Below are 23,345 nucleotides of genomic sequence, written 5' to 3'. Positions count from 1 at the left end.
GTGCTCATTCCGTTTTCGTAGCTAGATTCTGGGACGGGATGGCCTTTTTACTCTTGACTTCTCAGGGCCTTCATCCCAAAGTAGCTGCAGGGCCGTGGCCCTGAGTCCTCATGGGATACATCTCTGGACTGCACCTGTCTTCCCTTCCACTGCGTGCTCAGAGTGTGTTTGTCGACCGTGCATGAAAAGGCACAGCCTCAGAGCAGGATGTCTGCAGAACCGGGAAGCCAGGACTTGCTGGGTATGGGGCGGCCTGCATCCCTGTATGGTGGCTGCTCCAATCTCGTCCTTCCCTGGGACATGTGGTGAGCTGCCAGCCTCTTCTGAAACAGCCTGGAGAAAGGGCATTAATTACATTAACTGTAAGAACACCCAGCACCCAGGAGGGTTAACTTACTCCCTGCTCCATTCCTGGGCTAGGTTATGCAGTGAATGGAGCTCTACCCATTCCCAGGGGTCCAGGACCTGTGTGGCTGGTGTGGCCGTCCCCTAAGTGTGCACAACTCATGCAGGACCTGGGGCTTCTCCCCAGTCCCATAGCGTTACCCAGGACCCAGGGAGTAGCGCCAGACCCCAGCTGTGGCAGAAGTGGGGTGCCTGGGAGAGGAGTGTGTCTGTGTCTTTGCCAACCCCATTGGGTTCTCCTGTGAGCAAACCGACTGAACCTGTGCTTGGGCCCGGCTGTGGGTCCTGCTGACTTGATTTGCCTAGAGCATCTTCTGGACACTGGGTATGGGATGTCTGGGAGGCGTGGCATTATGCTGTGCCTGTGTCAGCAGGAGACTAATCACATGTGCTCCTTTCTGTTCCAGCCTTAAACTTTCATTGAGGTTTTTGACTAGGCGATATTTTTATTCAAAATTCAAACCGAAGGGAAGAAGACAGAGAGCCTCCCCAGACCCTGGAGCCTGCCCTCCCCTCCCAGGTGACTGCAGGCACCCATTCCTCATCCCTCTGGGGACTGATTCAATGTGACCAGATGGATACAAAGGTTTTCTTGTCTTGTTTCGATTTTAGAGATGAGGTCTTGCTTTGTGCTCAGGGACCATCATGGCTCACTGCGGCCTCTACCTCCTGGGCTCAAGTGATCTTCCTGCCTCAGCCTCTGAGTGGCTAAGACTCCAGGTGTGTGCAGCCACGCCCGGCTAATTATTTTATTTTATTTTTGTAGAGATGGGGTCTTGCTATGTTGCCCAGACTGGTCTTGAACTCCTGGCCTCAAATGTTCATCTTGCCTCGGTCTCCCAAAGTGCTGGGACTACAGGCGTGAACCCTGTGCCTGGCTAAAATTGTTTATTTCGTTTTACAGAGATAGCGACTACTTGTCACACTGTTCTACCAAACGCATCTTTGAGGTCATTTTACATTAGTTTCGTGCTTTTCCCCTTGCACTTGATGATCTGAGACCCATGTCCCCGTGACACTCTTTGCCCCCTTCTCTCTCTCTCCAGCTTGCCCACCGCACCCACTCATGGCTTCCACGGTTTTCTGTTCTCTCTCCTCCCCTGAGACCAGGAGTGCCTCAGGCTTGGATCTGAGGGCAGGAATGTGCCCCCGGCTGCCTAGCTTCCGCCCGCACCCCTGGCATCCAAGGACAGGGCCCCCTCTCAGGTTCGACACATGCCGTGGTGGTGCTGGGTGCCTTGAGCCAGCCTCATGGGCAGACGGCACCCCCTGAACCATGCTGCCCTCACCACTGTGCCACAGTGGACACACATCTGATTAGAAGTACACGTTGGCCTGACAGGCATTTGTTTTAGTATATTTAAGTCACAGTAACAATGATACTTTATCAAGTTCATTCAGATGTTACTCTGTGAAAAGTGTGAAGCATCTTTCTCCAATTAAAACCCTAGAGGACACAAGTGCTGATGTGAATATATGCACGGGTTTACTGAGCCTCTGGGCAGACACTCAATGAAACATCTGGAACTGAGAAAGAGTGTAGTTATGATCCAGTCACTCGGTGACGATGAGCTCCCAGGGGCAGTTGGTGTCCATCTCAGCCCTGCTCCTGCAGCCGGGCACGCAGGAGGTGAGGCAGCCGCCTGGTGACAGGCACTCGCCGACTTTCCTCAGTGTTCCTGTGTTTGTCGATTTCCAGCTGGTCAGTTTAGTTGGTTTTCCTAAACATTTCTTCACTGTCAAATCAATTTAATTAGATTCAGTGAAAGCCCTGTCGCTTGCTGGCTTTTTGCCATAGCTTCAGTAGAGCTTCTGAACCACCCCAGCGAAATTATGAAATATAAAATATGGCCAGGCGCGGTGGCTCATGTCTGTAATCCAAGCACTTTGGGAAGCCAGGCGGGCGGATCACCTGACATCGGAAGTTTGAGACCAGCCCTACCAACATGGAGAAACCCCGTCGCTACTGAAAATACAAAATTAGCTGGGCATGGTGGTGCATGCCTGTAATCATAACTACTTGGGAGGCTGAGGCAGGAGAATTGCTTAAACCTGGGTGGCAGAGGTTGCGGTGAGCTGAGATCACGCCACTGCACTCCAGCCTGGGCAACAAGAGCGAAACTCTGTCTCAAAAAAATAAATAAATACATAAAATAACTTAGAGCTTGATCGATTGGCATTGCATTAGTTTGTTAAAAGTTCATATTTCAAATACTGTGAAAAATCTTGAAATGCCAGTTCATTATTTTAGTTATTAATTTTGAATTTGATGCCTAAACAGTGGGGTGTCATTTAGAGGAGGTCTCCCTGCTCCCGTTTCTACTGACATACGCTTCATGTGCTGTTTTCAGTGCCACACTTCTCTGAAGTGTCTTGCTTCTTTTCCTGGGAGCACAGGTGTTGCCCGTACTTGGCGCGACACTGCTGTGGTGGGAACCCCACCTGGGAAGGCGCGACACTTCTGTGGTGGGAACCCCACCTGGGAAGGCGCGACAGGCCGGTCTCTTTGTTTGGGGACTGACCATGACTTTTCCTCACTCTCGGGAGATCTGAAGAGAGGCACTGGGGAGCACAGCTGCTGTCTTCGTACTCAGTCACAGTGTGTTATTTCTTCAGCCAACTGATCATTTATTTTATTTTTTTAGAGACAGAGTCATTGCCCAGGCTGGAGTGCAGTGGCATGATCTCGGCTCACTGTAACCTCTGCCTCCCAAGGTCAAGCGATTCTCCCACCTCGGCCTCCCGAGTAGCTGGGATTACAGGTGTGAGCCACCACACCCAGCTTTGATACTTTAGAAACTTACTAACAGGTTTTAGTGTGCTTCACAGGCACAGGACGTGGACTTGCCAGCCTGTGATCCTTGCTACACTGTGGGCTTTGAACCAAAAGCTGACACGGGAGCTCTGATCTCAGGGTCTTTGTTGTTCTTAGTTTCCAGGAGACCGACAAGGCCTGGCACGGGGGATGTCTGCCGCTGGCGGAGCTGGGCAGGCAAGGCCTGTTGCTGCCGTCTCGACTCGCGGATGGTGAATAGCTGAAGCATGGTCCGTTGCGTCGCCAAGGCTGTCCGTGGCAGGCTGTGGCTTCTTGTCTGAACCCACCTCCACACTGTAGCCCTGCTGCGAGCATGCACAGAAGAGCTTGAGATCGGGGTCTGTCCACCTTTTTCTCACATTGGCCTTCGTCATTGTGTGATTGCCTCGTTTTTCTGGTGTGAAATTTTAATGCCACAGGTTACCCTGTGTGCTCGGTTTTGGAGGGCCACGAATCATCGTAACGTCTGATTTTCTTACTCCTCAGAACCGGTTTTCATTCTTGAGGGGCATTGTTGCCCCTTAAGGACACATGCAGTGGCACCTGCTTGAGTTGTAGAACCAGGTACCCCAGCAGCATCTTGGGTCACCCGGAATGATGCGGTACTCCCTGGAGATGAGGCTCAGGCCAGCATGGAGTCAGGGCAGGAACTGGGGTGGAAGGCTGGGGAGCTCTGCGGTGGCCCGCAGTGGGGTGGGGAAAGAGGGCATGGCACGGCGGGTGCAGAGGCACTGCCCAGACCAGCTGTTGTGCTGGGGCCTCACGCAGCCCTGTCTGTGTTTGGTGGGAGGGTCCCTGGGTGTGGCTGGTAGTGCCCTCTGGGGGGCAGGAAGGAATGGATGTCTGTACAGGAGAGAGGGGGCCCATCCTGAGAGGGCCCCACCACAGACACTGTGCATCCCAGGAATAGAGGGGGCCCATCCTGAGAGGCCCCACCACAGACACTGCGCACCCTGGGAATAGAGGGGACCCATCCTGAGAGGCCCCACCACAGACACTGCGCACCCTGGGAATAGAGGGGACCCATCCTGAGAGGCCCCCACCATAGATGCTGCGCACCCCGGGAGTAGAGGGGGCCCATCCTGAGAGGCCCCGCCACAGACACTGTGCACCCCGGGAGGGTCTGGGCCTATCCAGACATCTGTCCAGAATAGACACCTGAGATGCGGCGGCCTTGCACCTTCCCAGGCAGAGCTGTGGTGGCATCTGAAGTGACGGCTTTGCACTTGGCATTGTGATGTATGGGGAGAGCTTTTAGAGCCTGCAGTTCTTTTTTTAATGTTTCTGCTTATTTTTTTTTTTAGAGTTTTTAAATTTTTAGACCTCTTTTTTGAGATCTAATTTGCATGCTATAAAATTTATTCGTTTAAGTCTACAGTTACGTGGTTTCTGTGTATTTACAGAGGTGTGCAACCATTGCCATAATTTAATTTCTGAACATTTTCATTGCCTCCTAAATAAATCCTGTGTTTAAGAGCTGTCACTCTCCACTCTCCCCAGCACCCCGCCCTGGCAACCAGGTCTCCAGTGTCTCTGTGAATTTGTCTTTTGTAGACATTTCATAAAAGTGGAACCTGCAGCGTGTGATCTCTGGTGTCTGAATTCTTCCCCTGCATGTAATGGTTTTAGTTCCTCTGTGTCATAGCTGGTGGAGTGCCTCCTTCCTTCCTGGGGCAGAGCCTCGTCCTGTGTGTAAATTTGTGAATGTGCTGCACGCCACGCTTTATCCTCTTCATCAGCTGATGGGACACCTGGGTTGTTCCACCTTTCACTGTTGTAATAATGCTGCCGTGAACATTTGTGTGCACGTTTTTGAATGGATGTGTGTTTTCATTTCCTTTGGGTATAGACCTAGAAGTAACTCCATGTTTAACTTTTTAAGAAACTGCCAAACTTTTACCAAAATGATTGCACCATTTTACAGTCCTGCCTGCAGTGTATGAGGGTTCTGTTGCTCTGCATCCTCACCAACACTTGTTTTTAACTTTAAAAAAATGTTTTGATGGGTTTCACTTTGTTGCCCCGGCTGGAGTGCAGGGATGCAATCTCTGCTTGCTGTAGTCTCCACGTCGCAGGCCCAGGCGATCTCCCACCTCAGCCTCCTGAGCAGCTGGGGCCACCGATGCTCACCACCACGCCCGGGTAATGTTTTGTCGTTTTGTTAGAGACAAGGCTTCACCACATTGCTCAGGCTGGTCTTGAACTCCTCAGCTCAAGCGACCCACCTGCCTTGGCCTCCTGAAGTGTCGGAACTCTGCTTCTTTAAAAAAAGAAAAACCAAAAAAGCCAAAACCACCCCGGTGAGTGTGCAGTGCCACCGCATCATGTTTTCGGGTTTCTTCTCCCCGATGGCTAATAACACTGAGCATTTTCTGTGTTTGCTGCCTGTTTGTATATCTTCTTTGGAGAAATGTCTATTCAAGTTTTTACTCATTTAAAAAGTTGACTTTTTTATTGTTGTAAGTAAGAGGTTTTCATGTATTCTGAATATTAGTCTCTTATTGGATATATGATTTGCAGATGTTTTCTTGCATTCTGTGGTTGCCTTTTCACTTTCTATTGATTGATTGATTGACAGAGTCTTGCTTGTTGCCCAGGCTAGTGTGCAGTGGCACCATCACAGCTTACTGCCACCTTGAACTCCTGGGCTGAAGCCATATTCCCACCTTAGCTTCCCAAATGTTGGGACTACAGGACTCATCACCACGCCTGGATAATTTTTTCCCTTTTTTTGAGACAGGATCTCACTCTCATCGCCCAGGCTGGAGTGCAGTGGCGTGATCTCGGCTCACTGCAGCCTCTACCTCTCGGGCTCAAGTGGTCTGCCTACCTCAGCCCCACAAGTAGCTGGGGCTACAGGTGCATGCCACTGTGCCCAGCTAGTTTTTGTATTTTTTGTAGAGATGAGGTTTTCCCATGTTGTCCAGGCTGGTCTTGAACTCCTGAGCTCAAGTGCCATCTGCCTCAGCCTCCCAAAGTGCTAGGATTACAGACGTGAGCCATGGTGCCTGGCCTTCGTTCCTGGCTAATTAAATTTTTTTTTGTAGAGATGAGGTCTTACTGTGTTGCCCAGGCTGGTCTTGAACTCCTGGCCTCAAGTGATCCTCCTGTCTCAGCCTCCCAAAGTGGTGGGATTACAGGCTGTGCCTGGTGTGTTTTCAGTTTCTTTGATAGTGACATTTGACCCAGGTTTTAGATTTTAATTAAGTCCAGCTCATCAGTCTTTTATTTCTGTGTTTCTGGTGTCATAGCTAAGAAATCACTGCCTCCCCCAAAGTAATGAAGTTGTACTCCTGTGGTTTTCTTTAACCTTTTGTTCCATCCCAAGTAAGTGACTGGTAATGTGCATTTGTCACGCTGGATGTGTGTGCGGACGTGTGAGAATGTGTGGCCCGGATGGCCGTGGGGTGCCAGCTCCAGGTTAACTTGAAGGAGACGAGAGACTCCTGGCTCGGTGTGTGTGTGTTTTCTGTCATGTCTTATGGCAGCATTTACTGACCCCAGGCAGCTGGAGAGAGAGGATGCTTCCTGTCATAAACCAAAGGGTCAAGCTGTTGTTCAGAAACTGATACATGGTGTGGATACGCTGGCCTGTAACCTTCGCTTGGTCGGCAGGCCCCGCCTCCTCCCTGGCGGGGCCTCCATGTGAGCTGAACCCTCCTCCCTGGCGGGGCTCTCCATGTGAGCCAAACCCTCCTCCCTGTGGGTGCCCTCCGTGTGAGCCAAACCCTCTTCCCTGGCAGGGCCTCCATGTGAGCGGAACCCTCCTCTCTGGGGTGCCCTCCATGTGAGCCAAACCCTCCTCCCCGGGGGTGCCCTCCGTGTGAGCCGAACCCTCCTCCCTGGGGTGCCCTCCATGTGAGCCAAACCCTCCTCCCCGGGGGTGCCCTCCGTGTGAGCCGAACCCTCCTCCCCGGGCGTGCCCTCCATGTGAGCCGAACCCCCCCTCCCTGGCGGGGCTCTCCGTGTGAGCTGAACTCTCCTCCCTGGCGGGGCTCTCCGTGTGAGCCGAACCCTCCTCCCTGGGGGTGCCCTCCATGTGAGCTGAACCCTCCTCCCTGGCGGGGCTTCCATGTGAGCCGAACCCTCCTCCCTGGGGGTGCCCTCTATGTGAGCTGAACCCTCCTCCCTGGTGGGGCTCTCCATGTGAGCTGAACCCTGTTTGCAGCCTCCATTCGGTACCTGGTGGGACATGGAGCAGCTGTGCTGTCTCGGGGCATGGCAAGGGTTATTTCAGGCACAGTGAAAGAGATCCTGTCTTGGAGCTGACTTGGGAGGTGACCGGGCTGACATTTGTTGAGTGTTTGCAGCATACTTTCCGTTTTTGGTTTAGACCTCACACTGTTCCTCTGAGAGCCGTCTGATTTGTTTGGGGAGTTGGGGAGAGATAGCATGGGGAGAAATGCCACATATAGGTGAAGGGGAGGAAGGCAGCAAATCACACTGCCACGTATGCACCTATGCAACAATCTTGCATGTTCTTCACATGTACCCCAAAACCTAAAATGCAATTAAAAAAAAAAAAAGCTATAGCTGCGAGCCAGGTGCAGTGGTGGTGCCTGTAGGCCTAGTCTCTTGGGAGGCCAAGACAGCAGGAGGATCACTTGAGCCTAGGAGTTTGAAACCAGCCTGGACAATGTAGTGAGACCCCATGTCTAAACAAACAGACACACAAATACTGCAGCTGTGGGAGCCAGGAGGTCTTTTTGGAGTCATAGCTCAGGCTCAGCCCTTCGGCCTCCTCCATGTTGCATGGCTGACCAGTCCCTGCACCTCCTGTCACATTGGAGAGTTACTCTGGTTCTCTTGTCAGTTTAGTTTGAAAAGTGAAAACAGGCTGGGCATGGTGGCTCACACCTGTAATCCCAGCACTTGGGGAGGCTGAGGCGGGGAGATCACTTGAGGCCAGGAGTTTGAGACCAGCCTGGCTAACACGGTGAACACCTGTCTCTACTAAAAACAGAAAATTAGCTGGGAGTGGTGGTGTACGCCTGTAATCCTAGCTACTTGGGAGGCTGAGGCAGAAGAATCACTTGAACCTGAGAGGTGGAGATTGCAGTGAGTCAAGATTGCACCACTGCACTCCAGCCTGGGTGACAGAGCGAGACCCTGTCTCAAAAAAAAAAAAGCAAAAACAAATGCTTGGCAAAGAAATGTTCCAGAGAGACAATATAGAGGAGCATGTTTGATGACGAAAACTTCTGTCTGACTCGGAGGAAACGTAGAGCTTCGCTGGTGGTGCTAATGGAGGAGGAGGCAGAACTGGGGAAGTCAGGTGGGCAGGCAGTGATGTGCTGCTTGCCTTGAAGGCACGCTGGGTCTTTTTGTCCTTAGTCCTCTGAATGGGGGACTCTGCTCACTGAGCAGGGGCACTCAGGAAAGAAGCATCACATTTTCTCTAGGTTACTTTTTAGGGAATCCTGCTGCTTCCTCTGTACACATACAGTGCACACACACAGACATACAGTCCCCATCTGTTGTGCTGTAAGCCTATTTCTTGGTCTCCGACTCTGTGCACAGCATCACACTCAGCTAATTTTTTAAAGAATTTGAAAGAAGTCAGGGCAACAAAGTGAGATCCTGTTTCTGCAAAATTTTTTTTTAAAAAGTAGTCGGGTGCAGTGGAGCATGCCTGTTATCCCAGCTACTCAGGAGGCTCAGGTGGGAGAATTGCCTGAGCGCGGGAGGTTGAGGCTGCCCTGAGTCGCGGTGGCACCGCTGCATTCAATCGGTCTTCCTGCCGAGGTCTGTGGACAGTGGCCAGGTTCTTTTCTGTTACCCAGGCTGCAGTGCAATGGCGCGATCTCGGCTCACCGCAACCTCTGCCTCCTGGGTTCAAGCAATTCTCCTGCCTCAGGCTCCCGTGTAGCTGGAATTACAGGCGTGAGCCACCGCGCCAGGAAGATTTTTTTTTTTTTTTTTTTTTTTTTGAGACGCAGTTTCGCTCTTGTTATGCAGGCTGGAGTGCAATGGCACGATCTCGCCTCAACGCAAACTCCGCCTCCTGGGTTCAAGCAATTCTCCTGCCTTAGCCTCCCGAGTAGCTGGAATTAACAGGCGTCAGCCACCGCGCCAGGAAGATTTTTTTTTCTTTTTTGAGACAGAGTTTTGCTCTTGTTACCCAGGCTGCACTGCATTGGCGGGATCTCGGCTCACCGCAACCTCTGCCTCCTGGGTTCAAGCAGTTCTCCTGCCTCAGCCTCCCGAGTAGCTGGAATTACAGGCGTGAGCCACCGCGCCAGGAAGATTTTTTTTTTTTTTTCTTTTGAGATGCAGTTTCGCTCTTGTTACCCAGGCTGCAGTGCAATGGAGCGATCTCGCCTCACCGCAAACTCCGCCTCCTGGGTTCAAGCAATTCTCCTGCCTCAGCCTCCCGAGTAGTTGGAATTGCAGGCGTGAGCCACCACGCTCGGATGATTTTTTTTTTTTTGAGACGGAGTTTCTCTCTTGTTTCCCAGGCTGGAGTGCAATGGCACGATCTCGGCTCACCGCAACCTCCGCATCCTGAGTTCAGGCATTTCTCCTGCCTCAGCCTCCCGAGTAGCTGGGATTACAGGCACGCGCCACCATGCCCAGCTAATTTTTTTGTATTTTTAGTAGAGTCAGACTTTCACTATGTTGACCAGGATGGTCTCGATCTCTTGACCTCATGATCCACCCGCCTTAGCCTACAAAACTGCTGGGATTGCAGGCGTGAGCCACCGCGCCCGGATGATACTTTTTTCTTTTTTTTTTTGAGACGGAGTTTCACTCTTGCTACCCAGGCTAGAGTGAAAAGGCGCGATATCGGCACACCGCAACCTCCGCCTCCTGGGTTCAAGGACTCAGCCTCCCATGTAACTGGAATTACATGCGTGAGCCATCGCTCCAGGAAGATTTTTTTTTTTTTTTCTTTTGAGACGAAGTTTCGCTCTTGTTACCCAGGCTGCAGTGCAATGGCTGGATCTCGGCTCACCGCAACCTACGCCTCCTGGGTTCAAGCAATTCTGCCTCAGCCTCCCGAGTAGCTGGAATTACAGGCGTGAGCCACCGCGCCCGCATGATTTTTTTTTCTTTTTTGAGACGGAGTTTCGCTCTTGTTCCCCAGGCTGCAGTGCAATGGCGCGATCTCGGCTCACCGCAACCTCCGCCTCCTGGGTTCAAGGAATTCTCCTGCCTCAGCCTCCCGTGTAGCTGGAATTACAGGCGTGAGCCACCGCGACCGGATGATTTTTTTTTTTTTCTTTTGAGACGCAGTTTCGCTATTGTTACCCAGGCTGCAGTGCAATAGCTCGATCTCGCCTCAACGCAAACTCCGCCTCCTGGGTTCAAGCAATTCTCCTGCCTCAGCCTCCCGAGTAGTTGGAATTACAGGCGTGAGCCACCGCGACCGGATGATTTTTTTTTTAGACGGAGTTTCGCTCTTGTTACCCAGGCTGGAGTGCAATGGCAGGATCTCGCCTCAACGCAAACTCCGCCTCCTGGGTTCAAGCAATTCTCCTGCCTCAGACTCCTGAGTAGTTGGGATTACAAGCACGCGCCACCATGCCCAGCTAATTTTTTGTGTTTTTAGTAGAGACGGGCTTTCCCCATGTTGACGAGGATGGTCTCGATCTCTTGACCTCGTGATCCACCCGCCTCAGCCTCCCAAAGTGCTGGGATTACAGGCGTGAGCCGCCGCACCCGGCAGGTTTTCTTTTTTTAAAAAAGATGGGGTTTCACCAAGACGGCCAGGCTGATCTGTAACTATTGACCTCAGGTGATCCACCCACTTCGGCCTCCCAAAGTGCTAGGATTACTGGCGTGAGCCACAGCGCCTGGCCCAATCTCTCTGATTTTTAAAAATAAAGTTGGCCGGACATGGTGACTCATGCCTGTAATCCAAGCACTTTGGAGACCAAGGTGGGCGGATCACCTGAGGTTGTGGGTTCAAGACCAGCCTGACCAACACGATGAAACCTCGTCTTTTAAATAAAATAATAAATAAATTAAAAAATAAATAAAGTTTAGGCTGGGTGTGAGGGCTCACGCCCATTATACATGCACTTTGGGAGACTGAGGTGAGTGGAACACCTGAGGTCAGCAGTTGGAAAGCAGCCTGGCCAACATGATGAAACCCGTCTCCTAAAAATACAAAAAAATTTGTTGGCCATGGTGGCGAGGAGCTGTAATCTCAGCTCCTCAGAAGGCTGAGGGAAGAGAATCATTTGAACCGGGGAGGCAGAGTTTGCAGTGAGCCAAGATCCTGAAACCGTACTGCAGCCTAGGCAACAAGAACAAAACTCTGTCTCAAAAGTAAATAAAAAAAGAAATAATTAAATAATAAAGCTTAGACTGGGCACAGTGGCTCACCCCTGTGATCCCAGCATTTTGGGAGACTTAGAAAGGAAGATCGTTTGAGGCTAGGAGTCTGAAACCAGCCAGGGTGACAGAACAAGATTCCGTCTCTACAAAACTAGCTGGGTGTGGTGCTGTGCACCTGTAGTCCTAGCGACTCAGTAAGCTAAGGTGGGAGGATTGCTTAAGACCTAGAAGCGGGAGGCTGCAGTAAGCTACGATTGCACCACTGGACTCCAGCCTGAGGGACAGAGCAAGATCATTTCTGTAAAAAAAAATAAATAAATATAATCTTCCTTTTTTTGAGACAGACTCTTGCTCTGTCACCCAGGCTGGAGTGCAGTGGCGTGATCTTGGCTCACTGCAACCTCCGCCATGTGGGTTCAAGTGATCCTCCTGCCTCACCCTCCTGAGTAGCTGGGATTACAGATGCACACCGCCATATCTGGTTAATTTTTGCATTTTAGGAGGGACAGGCTTTCACCGTGTTGGTCATGCTGGCCTTGAACTGCTGACCTCGTCATCCACCCGTCTCTGCCTCCCAAAGTGTTGGGATTACAGGCGTGACCTACTGCGCCGGGCCATAAGCTGAAATTTTCAGAAGGTTTGTAGATTAAAAGATTTACAGGGCTGGCCATGGAGGCTTTTGCCTATAATCCCAGCACTTTGTGAGGCACAGGCAGGTGGATCACCTGAGGTCAGGGGTTCAAGACCAGACGGCCAACGTGGTGAAACCTGGTCTCTAATAAAAATGCAAAAATTGGCCAGGCCTAGTGACTCACACCTGTAATCCAAGCTCTTTGGAGGTCAAGGAAGGCGGATCACCTGAGGTCGGGAGTTCAAGACCAGCCTGACCAACATGGTGAAACCTGGTCTTAAAAAAAAAACAACAAAAACACAAAAATTAACTTGGACATGGTGGCTGACACCTGTAATCCTGGCACTTTGGAAGGCTGAGGTGGGCAGATGATGAGGCCAGAGGTTCGAGACTAGCCTGACCAACATAGTGAAACCCATTCTTTGTAAAAAATAATAATAATAATGAAATAAAATAATTTAAAAAATTACCTGGACATGTGCTCGCTTCAGCAGCACATACACTAAGATTGGAAAGATACAGAGAAGATTAGCATGGCCCCTGCACAAGGATGACATGCAAATTCATGAAGAGTTCCATATTTTTTTTGTTTTTCTTAAAAATCAAATATAAATAAATTTAAAGTGAAAGTTAAAAAAAAAAGAAAATTAGCTGGGCACAGTGGTGGACACCTGTAAACCCAGCTACTTGGGAAGCTGAGGCAGGAGAATCACTTAAACCAAGGAGGCAGAAGTTGCAATGAGCCAAGATCGCACCATTCCACTCCAGCCTGGGTGACAAGAAGGAAACTATCTCATAAAAAGGTGGGTCAGCGGGGATTTATCCAGCACCTCGTTTTTACAATTGTAGACACTGATCCCTCTGATTTTTTTTTTTTTTTTTTTTTTTTTTTTGAGAAGGTGCTTTGCTCTTATTACCGAACCTGGAGTGCAATGGCATGATCTCGGCTCACCGCAACCTCCGCGTCATGGGTTCAGGCAATTCTCCTGCCTGAGCCACTGCGCCCGGCAGATTTTTTTTTTTTTCTTTTTTGAGAAGGAATTTCGCTCTTGTTACCCAGGCTGGAGTGCAATGGCACCATCTCGGCTCACCACAACCTCCGCCTCCTGGGTTCAGGCAATTCTCCTGCCTCAGCCTGCAGAGTAAATGGGATTACAGACACACACCACCATGCCCAGCTAATTTTTTGTATTAGTAGAGACGGGGTTTCACCATGTTGACTAGGATGTTTTCGATTTCTTGACGTCGTGATCGACCCGCCTTAGCCTCCAAAAGTGCTGGGATTACAGGCGTCAGCCACCGCGCCCGGAAGATTTTTTTTTTTTTTTTTTTGAAACGGAGTTTCGCTCTTGTTACCCAGGCTGCAGTGCAATGGCACGATCTCGGCTCACCGCAACCTCCGCCTCCTGGGTTCAAGCAATTCTCCTGCCTCAGACTCCTGAGTAGTTGGGATTATAAGCACGCGCCACCATGCCCAGCTAATTTTTTGTGTTTTTAGTAGAGATGGGCTTTCCCCATGTTGACGAGGATGGTCTCGATCTCTTGACCTCGTGATCCACCCGCCTCAGCCTCCCAAAGTGCTGGGATTACAGGCGTGAGCCGCCGCACCCGGCAGATTTCCTTTTTTTAAAAAAGATGGGGTTTCACCATGACGGCCAGGCTGATCTGTAACTGTTGACCTCAGGTGATCCACCCACTTCGGCCTCCCAAAGTGCTAAGATTACTGGCGTGAGCCACAGCGCCCGGCCCAATCTCTCTGATTTTTAAAAATAAAGTTGGCCGGACATGGTGACTCATGCCTGTAATCCAAGCACTTTGGAGACCAAGGTGGGCGGATCACCTGAGGTTGTGGGTTCAAGACCAGCCTGACCAACACGATGAAACCTCGTCTTTTAAATAAAATAATGAATAAATTAAAAAATAAATAAAGTTTAGGCTGGGTGTGAGGGCTCACGCCCATTATACATGCACTTTGGGAGACTGAGGTGAGTGGAACACCTGAGGTCAGCAGTTGGAAAGCAGCCTGGCCAACATGATGAAACCCGTCTCTTCTAAAAATACAAAAAAATTTGTTGAGCATGGTGGCGAGGACCTGTAATCTCAGCTCCTCAGAAGGCTGAGGGAAGAGAATCACTTGAACCTGGGAGGCAGAGTTTGCAGTGAGCCAAGATCCTGAAACCGTACTGCAGCCTAGGCAACAAGAACAAAACTCTGTCTCAAAAGTAAATAAAAAAGTAATAATTAAATAATAAAGCTTAGACTGGGCACAGTGGTTCACCCTTGTAATCCCAGCATTTTGGGAGACTGAGAAAGGAAGATCGTTTGAGGCTAGGAGTTTGAAACCAGCCAGGGTGACAGAACAAGATCTCATCTCTACAAAAATTTAGCTGGGTGTGGTGCTGTGCACCTGTAGTCCTAGCTACTCAGGAAGCTGAGGTGGGAGGATTTCTTAAGACCTAGAAGTGGGAGGCTGCAGTAAGCTACGATTGCACCACTGCACTGCAGGCTGAGGGACAGAGCAAGATCATTTGTGTAAAAAAAAAAAAATAAACAAATAGCTTTTTTTTGAGACAGACTCTTGCTCTGTCACCCAGGCTGGAGTGCAGTGGCGTGATCTTGGCTCACTGCAACCTCCGCCATGTGGGTTCAAGTGATCCTCCTGCCTCACCCTCCTGAGTAGCTGGGATTACAGATGCACACCACCATATCTGGCTAATTTTTGTATTTTAGTAGAGACAGGCTTTCACCGTGTTGGTCAGGCTGGCCTTGAACTGCTGACCTCATGATCCACCCGTCTCTGCCTCCCAACGTGTTGGGATTACAGGCATGACCCACTGCGCTGGGCCATAATCTGAATTTTTCAGATGGTTTTTAGATTAAAAGATTTACAGGGCTGGGCACGGAGGCTCTTGCCTATAATCCCAGCACTTTGTGAGGCATAGGCGGGTGGATCACCTGAGGTGTGGGTTTTATGACCAGCCAGTCAATGTGGTGAAACCTGGTCTCTAATAAAAATACAAATATTGGCTAGGCCTAGTGACTCATGCCTGTAATCCAAGCTCTTTGGAGGCCAAGGCAGGTGGATCACCTGAGGTCGGGAGTTCAAGACCAGCCTGACCAACATGGTGAAACCTCGACTTTGAAAAAAAAAAAAAAAAAAACACACAAAAATTAAGTTGGACACGGTGGCCCACACCTGTAATCCTGCCACTTTATAAGGCTGAGGTGGGCGGATCATGAGGCCAGTGGTTCGAAACTAGTCTGACCAACATAGTGAAACCCATTTTCTGTACAAAAAACAAAATAAAATAAATAAATAATTACCTGGGCATGTGCTCGCTTCGGCAGCACATACACTAAGATTCGAATGATACAGAGAAGATTAGCATAGCCCCTGCGCAAGGATGATGTACAAATTCATGAAACGTTCCATATTTTTTTTTGTTTTTACAAATCAATTGAAAATAAATTTAAATTTAAAGTTAAAAAAGAAAATTAGCTGGGCACAGTGGTGGACACCTGTAAACCCAGCTACTTGGGAGCCTGAGGCAGGAGGATCGCTTGAACCAAAGAGGCAGATGTTGCAATGAGCCAAGATCGCACCATTGCACTCTTTCTCTCTCACTTTCTTCTTTCATCTTTCTTTCTCTTTTTTCTCCTTCCTTCCTCTTTGTTTCCTTCTTTTTCTCTCCTTCCTTCCTTCTTCCTCCCTTACCTCTATCTCTCTTTCTTTATTTCCAGACAGAGTCTTGCTCTGTTGCCCAGGCTGGAGTGCAGTGGCATGATCTTGGCCCTCTGCAACCTCTGCCTCCTGGGTTCAAGCCATTCTCCTGCTTCAGCCTCCCAAGTAACTAGGATTCCAGGCGTGCACCACCATGCCCAGGTAATTTTTGTATTTTTAGTAGAGATGAGGTTTCACCATGGTAGCCAGGCTGGTCTTGAACTCTTGACCTCAACTTATCCACCTGCCTCGGGCTCTCAAAATGCTGGGAATACAGGCGTGAGCCACCACACCCAGCCTGTTCTTTATTTTTAAGATGCATTAGTGCTGATGTTGTCACTGCCCTTGATGTTCGCCTCTTCCCACCAGTGTGTTTAAAATCATGCTTCAATGGAGGATGGCACACAGAAAGCCCTGATAAATGGGACACTTTCTTCCAATAGCCCTCTCTTGATGGTTGATTCAATTTTAAGTAGATTGTGGAAGAGAAATACTGGCTGGAAAAAATTCTTTAACGTATCTGCCACTTCCCAACAAAAGAGAAAGGAACTGTTTCTTTGCTTTAAACTAGATCACATTTTCTTTATCCAGTCCACTGCTGAGGAGCACCTTGGTTGATTCCATGTCTTTGCTATTGTGAACAGTGTTGCACTGAACATCTGAGTGCATGTGTCTTTTTGGCAGAACAATTTATTTTTCTCTGGGTGTATATGCAGCAATGGGATTGCTAGGTTGAATGGTAGTAGGACATAGGAATCTTTTGATTTCTATTTGGAAATGTGTTTCCTGATATAAAGAAACAAATTGAAGATGATGTAATTGGAATGGATAGGCCAGCCCTTTGATATCACTTGGGCTGCAGTCCAATTCTTTGAGGAATTACAAACAACTGCCCTTGTCTTAAAATTGAGACTTTACAAAAACAAAAATATGACTCTGGAAGCAATTCAAAACTGATCCATCTTACTTACCAACACCCAAACCTCCTCTATTCACCTGGAGATGCATCAGGTACTGTAAAGTCAGGACACTGGAAATGTAGCCATCCTGCATTTTTTTTTTTTTTTTAAGATAGAGTGTCTCTCTGTTGCCCAGGCTGGAGTGCAGTGGTGCAATCTCAGCTCACTGCAACCTCTGCCTCCCAGGTTCAAGCGATTTTCCTGCCTCAACCTTTCAAGTAGCTGGGACTACAGGTGCATGCCACCACAGTCGGCTAATTTTTGTATTTTCAGTAGAGTCGGGATTTCATGGTGTTAGCAAGGATGATCTCGATCTCCTGACCATGCAATTCACCCTCCTTGGCCTCCCAAAGTGCTGGGATTACAAGCGTGAGCCACCACACCTGGCCGCCATCCTGCATTTAAGAGAAGAGGAAAGTTTAAATAGTTATAACCTAAACCTCCACCATAGGCAAATGTGCTTCAGAACTCTTTCTTTTTGCCTTTTTTGTTCTTTGTTTCCCATAGGTTATTGGGGTACAGGAGGTGTTTGGTTACATGCGTAAGTTCTTTAGTGGTGACTTGTGAGATTTTGGTGCAGCCATCACCTGAGCAGTATACACTGTACCCTACATGTCGTCTTTTATCTCTCGCTCCCTCCAGTCCTTCCTGCCAAGTCCCCAAAGTCTACTGTATCATTCTTATGCCTTTGTGTCCTCCTAGCTTAGCTCCCACGTCAGTGAGAACATATGGTGTTTGGTTTTACATTCCTGCAGAACTCTTATTTTATTTTATTTTTGAGACAGAGTCTCACCCTGTTGCCCAGGCTGGAGTGCAGTGGCATGATTTCAGCTCACTGCAACCTCCACCTGCCAGGTTCAAGTGATTCTCCTGCCTCAGCCTCCTGAGTAGCTGGGACTACAGGTATGCAGCACCACGCCCAACTAATTTTCTTATTTTTAGGAGAGACTGGGTTTCACTATGTTGGCCAGGATGGTCTCCATCTTTTGACCTCATGATCTGCCTGCCTCAGCCTTCCAAAGTGTTAGGATTACAGGCATGAGCCACCGTGCCCAGTCTAGAACTCTTTGTTCAAGAAATCTTCCATGTTTTCTCGGTGCCACTGAGGTGTAAATCTTCCACTTTGTTTTCTCTTGGACCCAATTCCTGGCCAGTTATTTTGTAGAATGTCTTTCTGTTTGGGTCTGCATAAAGTTTCCTCATGGTTAGATAGCTGTGTTTTCATAGCATCTTATTAGATGATGCGTGATCTCAATTTGTTCAGTTACCGGTGATGTTTCCTTTAATCATTTGATTATCTCTGCCAGGCTTGTCCACTTAAATTTACTCATTTTTAACTTTGTAATAAATATTTTATGGGTAGAGACTTTGACAACATGTTAATAATGTGTTCCCCCTTGAACTTCTCCACCTCCTGTGTTCAAGTGATTCTCCTGCTTCAGTCTCCTGAGCAGCTGGGATTACAGGTGCCCACCACCATGCCTGGCTAATTTTTGTATTTTCAGTAGAGACGGGGTTTCACCATGTTGGCCAGGCTGGTCTCGAACTCCTGATATCAGGTGATCTGACCGCCTCAGCCTTCTGAAAGTGCTGAGATTACACGCATGAGCCACCGTATCCAGCTGTTTGTTCATTTTCATTGCTAAGTAGTACTCTGGTATGGATGTAAGACAGATTGTTTAATCATTCACCTATTGAAGGAAATTTTGGTTGTTTCCAGTTTTGAGCTATTACTAATAAAGTTGCTATGAACATTCGGATCTTGTGAGAACATTTTTTCATTGTTTAAATAAGTGCTGAGAAATATGATTGCTGGATTATATGGTGAGTGCATGTTCAGTTTTTATTTTTTTTTTTATTATTTTTGAGACAGGATCTCACTGTTGCCTCGGCTTGAGTGCAGTGGTGTGATTTCAGCTCACTGCAGCCTCTGAGTAGCTGGGACCATAGGCACGTGCCACCACACCCAGTTAATTATTTTTATTTATATTTTTTGTAGAGACAGGATTTTGCCATGTTGCTGAGGCTGGTCTTGAACTCCTGAGCTCAAGAGCTCTGCCCACCTTGATTATAGGTGTAAGCCATTGCTCCTGGACTGTATGTTCAGTTTTTTTTTTTTTTTTGGGATGGAGTCTCACTCTGTTTCCCAAGCTGAAGTGCAGTGGCATGATCTCAGCTCACTGCAACCTTCACCTCCCAGTTCAAGTGATTCTCCTGCTTCAGTCTCCCAAGTATCTGGGATTATAGGCATGTGCTACCACACCCAGCTAATTTTTATATTTTTAGTAGAAACAGGGTTTCACCATGTTGGCCAGGGTGGTCTTGAACTCCTGACCTCAAGTGATCCACTCATCTTGGCCTCCCAAAGTGCTGGGATTCCAGGCGTGAGCCACCATGCCTGGCCTGTATGTTCAATTTTTAAATTGAACTATTTCTGGAGTGGGCATACCATTTAGCCATCTCACCAGCAATGTATGAGAAATGTAATTTAACTGCATGCTTGCTTCCATTTGGTGTTTACACTAATTTTTATTTTAGTTGTTTTAAGACATGTGTAATGATATCCCAGCTTGGTTTTAATTTGTATTTCCTTGATGGCTAGTGATGCTGAACATCTTTTCATGGTCTTATTTGCTATTGTATATCTTCTTCACTGGTATATCTCTTCATGTTTTACTTTTGATAAATTAAAATTATAATTTTTATCTTTCATGAATTATTCATTTTGTGTTGCATCACTGTATTCTATATATATTTTTTCTGTGCTAATATCTTTCTCCTCTTGTTCAGGCTCATCATTGATCAGAATGTTAGAGTCTTTGGTATTGTTTCATACATTCCTGAGGTTATGCTTTATTTTTTAATCCACTTTTCCCCTTTGTTGTTCATATTAGATTACTTTTATTGCTCTATCTTCTAGTTTCCTGATTTTTCAATTTTGATATACATTCAGTTATTGAGCCTCTCCAGGGATTTTTTTATTTCTGTTATTTTAGATTTCATTTCTATAATTTTCCATTTGGTTCTTTTTTTATAGCCACTAATTCTTTGCCAAGAATTAGTGTAATTTTTTCAAGTCTTTGCTGTCACCTAATGGAGCATGGTTATAATAATTGCTTTAAAGTGTTTTTCTAATAATTTCACATTATCTTGTGATTCCCATCTGTTGATTGCATTTTCCACTGAGAGTTTTAAAAAGGTTTTTCTGGCTCTTATGTATGTTGGATAATTGTGGATTCTCTCGGATATTTTGAATATTATGTTACAAGATTTTGGATCCTTATAAAATCTGGGGGAAATTTTTACTTTTATTTTTGTGAGACAGGGTCTCACTCTGTAACCCAGGCTAAAGTGCAGTGGTGCCATCTCTGCTCACTGCAGCCTTGGCTCCTGGGGCTCAGTTGATCCACCTCAGTGGCCCCCAAGTGGCTTGGACTTCAGGTGTGTGCCACCATGCCTTGCTATTTTTTTGGAATTTTTTTTGTAGAGACAGGGTTTTACCATGTTCCACACGTTGGTCTTGAACTCCTGAGCTCAAGCAATCCACCCACCTTGGCCTCCCAAAGTGCTGAAATTACAGGCGTCAGCCATGGTGCCCAGCCCATTTTGCTTTGTTTTATCAGGAAGTTAACTTAGTTGGGTTTGCTCTGCAAGTCTTGACCCATTTTATGTAGGATGTGCATTCAACGTATTTAATTTCAAAGCTGTTGCAGTGCTGTTCTGTCTGCTTCATATCTGTGCCACCTAGGGGCCAGTCTGGGGAGTGTTCAATGTTGTAGTTCAGTTCTCAAAATCTTTGCTATGTTGATTCTTGTCTATTCTATGCATGCATAGTTCAGGGATGATCCCAGGGCTTCATATATCGATCTAAAGGCTCTCTTCTTTAGCTCCCTCTACTCTGTGGTGTTCCTCACACACAGCAATTCTTAGGGTCACACTTTCCTGGTGTCCTAGTTAGGAAGCTGGTACTTTGTTTCTGTGCTGCTGCACACTTCCTATAACAGTGTCCACTTCAGGGCAAAGCAGCAAGAAATTGAGGCTGTGGGGCTGCTATCACCACTGTCACCACTTCAGGAGTCCAGATTTGTTACGGGGGTTCACCAGAACTAGGGTTGGGAGACTCAACAGAGTTCCATAGTATAGGGACTCTTGTAGGTTCTCTGTCTAGGGTAAGAGTATGTGTTTTTATTTTTTTCTCCCCCTTGGAGCCTTTCCCATATGTGTCTGTTCACAAGTTCAGGATTTTGGTTGTCCCAAATTCTATGTAAGGCAATATGAGAGGAACCAAATTTTAAGAAAAAACGAAAACAATTTACTGCCATCTGGGTTATTTTCTGAGTTTGATTTCTCTGTCTAGTCTCTCTGCTTCTATTTACTTCTCAGCATTCTTCAATAACCTTTTCTCTATACTATTTTAAGGGATGTTAGTTGCAGTAAGTGGGAGATAGGGTGGGATGGGGTTAATTCATCCTAACTGGAACCAGAACCTTAAATCTTGGTTTTGAAGTATAAAGGTCATGGTCCAGATATAAGGCAGAATAATTGAGAATAAGTTAATGGCTGGGCTCTGTGGCTCATGCCTGTAATCCTAGCACTTTGGGAGGCCGAGGTGGGTGGATCACCTGAGGTCAGGAGTTCAAGACCAGCCTGGCCATCATGGTGAAACCCCATCTTTATTTAAAAAAAAAAAAAAAAAAAGTATAATAGTTATCAGATTTTTAAAAAATTACTCACTAGGAGTCTAGAAAAATTTGTCTAAAATACATATGGATGAGATTATTAGGAAAAACTGAATGGAAATAGTTTTAACAGGGGACCCTGTACCCATCTCTTCTCCTCTACCATGTTAACTCCAAGGTGAGGCTGGGACAACACAGCCCCAAATAGCAATTGGGATCTGAGTAGAGGCTAGTGATCCACTTCCATCTGAAGCCCTGGGTGATGAAAATCTTTCAGGGAATCTGTGCTATCATGGCATAAGAGTGGTAGAGTAGAGATGACAGGGAGTCATTGAGGCAGAGATAGTCTCACTGAGTTACAGTACTAGGGATGTCAGAGAACAGCTGAAGGTTCTCTGTATCTCTGAGAAAAAGGGGAGAGATGTCTCATGGTCAGGATGAGAGGTCATAGCAACAAAGGGCCTGTAGCCCTGGGGACAAGAGCCCAAATTCAAATGTGTGCATTTCAGTAGAGTTCAGCAGTGAGGTGAGGTGATGTGGAAGATTGCTCAGGACCATCCAACACTGTGAATGTCAGTGAGGGGAAGGATCAGACCTGTGTACAAATTTGGAAGCAGTGAATGTATAAATGGTATTTAAGCCATGAGCTTGGCTGAGGTGTGGGTGAGATGAGAAACTGGCAAAAACAGAGTCCAGGACACTGAAGTTCAGAGGATGGAAAGATGAGGAAGAAATGATAACAGAGACTGAGAAGGTTGGGCCTGAAAGGTGGAGAGGAGGCAAGACAAAGTGGTGAGGAAGGAATGAAGTACTGTGCCAAACACCACTGCTGGGGTCGGGCAGGAAGGGGTTTGCTTTGGTCTGGCTCTTAGATGTGGAAATGTGGAGCATGGAGGTCACAGAAGAAAAGTCAATGGAGTGGTGAGAACAGAGCCTGACTGCTGTGGATTTAAGGTGGGTGGAATGAAGAGTTGTGGACAGAAAGAATATACACTTGATCTTAGCCAAAGGCTGAGAAGCAATGACAGAAGACTGACAAAAATTTTGAAGAATTCTGATGTTAATAAGCAAAGATACAGAGCAGTACTTGGAAGAATTGATTTTTATTGCATGGTAGCGATCTTAGCATGTTGCATGTTCACTAAAGGGCAGAAAGCAGATAATCCTGCAAAGGGCACGAGATGCAGCCAGTGCAGCAGGAGGACGCTGTCTTTTGGTAGGCACGATGTGGGTCGATCCGTTGTGTCAGGAGGGTAGGCAGATGATCTGAGTAAAGATGAGGCAAGCCAGTCCATTTGGTGGAGGGATTCTTTGAAAGTTTTATTCTAACTGCCTCTGTTTATTCAGTGAAATATCAAGCCTTAGTTTTTGCATCTGTAAAATAAAACCTGTAATACCTACCTATTTTATTGGTTTGATGAGCATAACAGAGGATGCATTTAAACATATTTTGGAAATTCCAAGATATTGTACAAATATAATTGTTAGGGGCCTCAGTAAAATTGTTCCTTCTCTTTAGATATGAATGTTTTCTCCCTGAGGTCCTCAGGATTCTGGAATGTTGATTTAGGAGGCATCAGCTCCTCACTGCCCTAGCCTGGCAATGACTCCTTTAGGGCAAATTCTCTTCCCTTATTTTTATACTGAAGGAATGGTAATCCTTAAGTCCTATTGCTAAATGAATTTTGATTGTGCCATTCTATGTTTTCAAATTAGACCTACAGGCTCTGATACCAGAGTAAACAGATTTTGCATTTCATATTTTCACATGGAGAAATATAATTTTACTCAAATGGAAGATGCAAGGAGCATGATTTAAATCTCAGATTGTATCAAAGAGATGAAAAGGAGA

The 23,345-nt window shown here is 47.3% G+C and overlaps 1 protein-coding gene and 2 non-coding genes across 13 annotated transcripts in view; all 3 read left to right on the top strand.

Annotated features, from left to right (window-relative positions):
- LOC135272786 (tubulin-specific chaperone D-like) overlaps window positions 1-23,345 on the top strand; it is a 151,220-nt gene that overhangs the window by 56,052 nt on the left and 71,823 nt on the right. For 2 of the 11 annotated variants that reach the window (XM_064371440.1, XM_064371438.1), the window contains one exon: window positions 3,338-18,574. The exons of the other annotated variants lie outside the window; for them this stretch is intronic. In XM_064371440.1, the coding sequence (XP_064227510.1) occupies window positions 3,338-3,444 (107 nt within the window). In that variant the 3' untranslated portion in view covers window positions 3,445-18,574. Of the gene's footprint in view, window positions 1-3,337; window positions 18,575-23,345 lie in introns of those variants that run through there. 11 annotated transcript variants of the gene reach the window in all.
- LOC135272817 (U6 spliceosomal RNA) lies at window positions 12,613-12,719 on the top strand. The gene has a single exon (XR_010340777.1). It is a non-coding gene; the product is annotated as a U6 spliceosomal RNA (small nuclear RNA).
- Window positions 15,467-15,573, top strand: LOC135272820 (U6 spliceosomal RNA). The gene has a single exon (XR_010340780.1). It is a non-coding gene; the product is annotated as a U6 spliceosomal RNA (small nuclear RNA).

The sequence above is a fragment of the Aotus nancymaae genome, unplaced genomic scaffold, assembly GCF_030222135.1.
Source record: "Aotus nancymaae isolate 86718 unplaced genomic scaffold, 86718_ANA_hifiasm-v0.15.2.pri h1tg000131l, whole genome shotgun sequence".
Taxonomy (NCBI): Eukaryota; Metazoa; Chordata; class Mammalia; order Primates; family Aotidae; genus Aotus; species Aotus nancymaae.
Note: the sequence above shows the minus strand (reverse complement) of the source record. Positions and strands in the feature narration are given on the sequence as shown.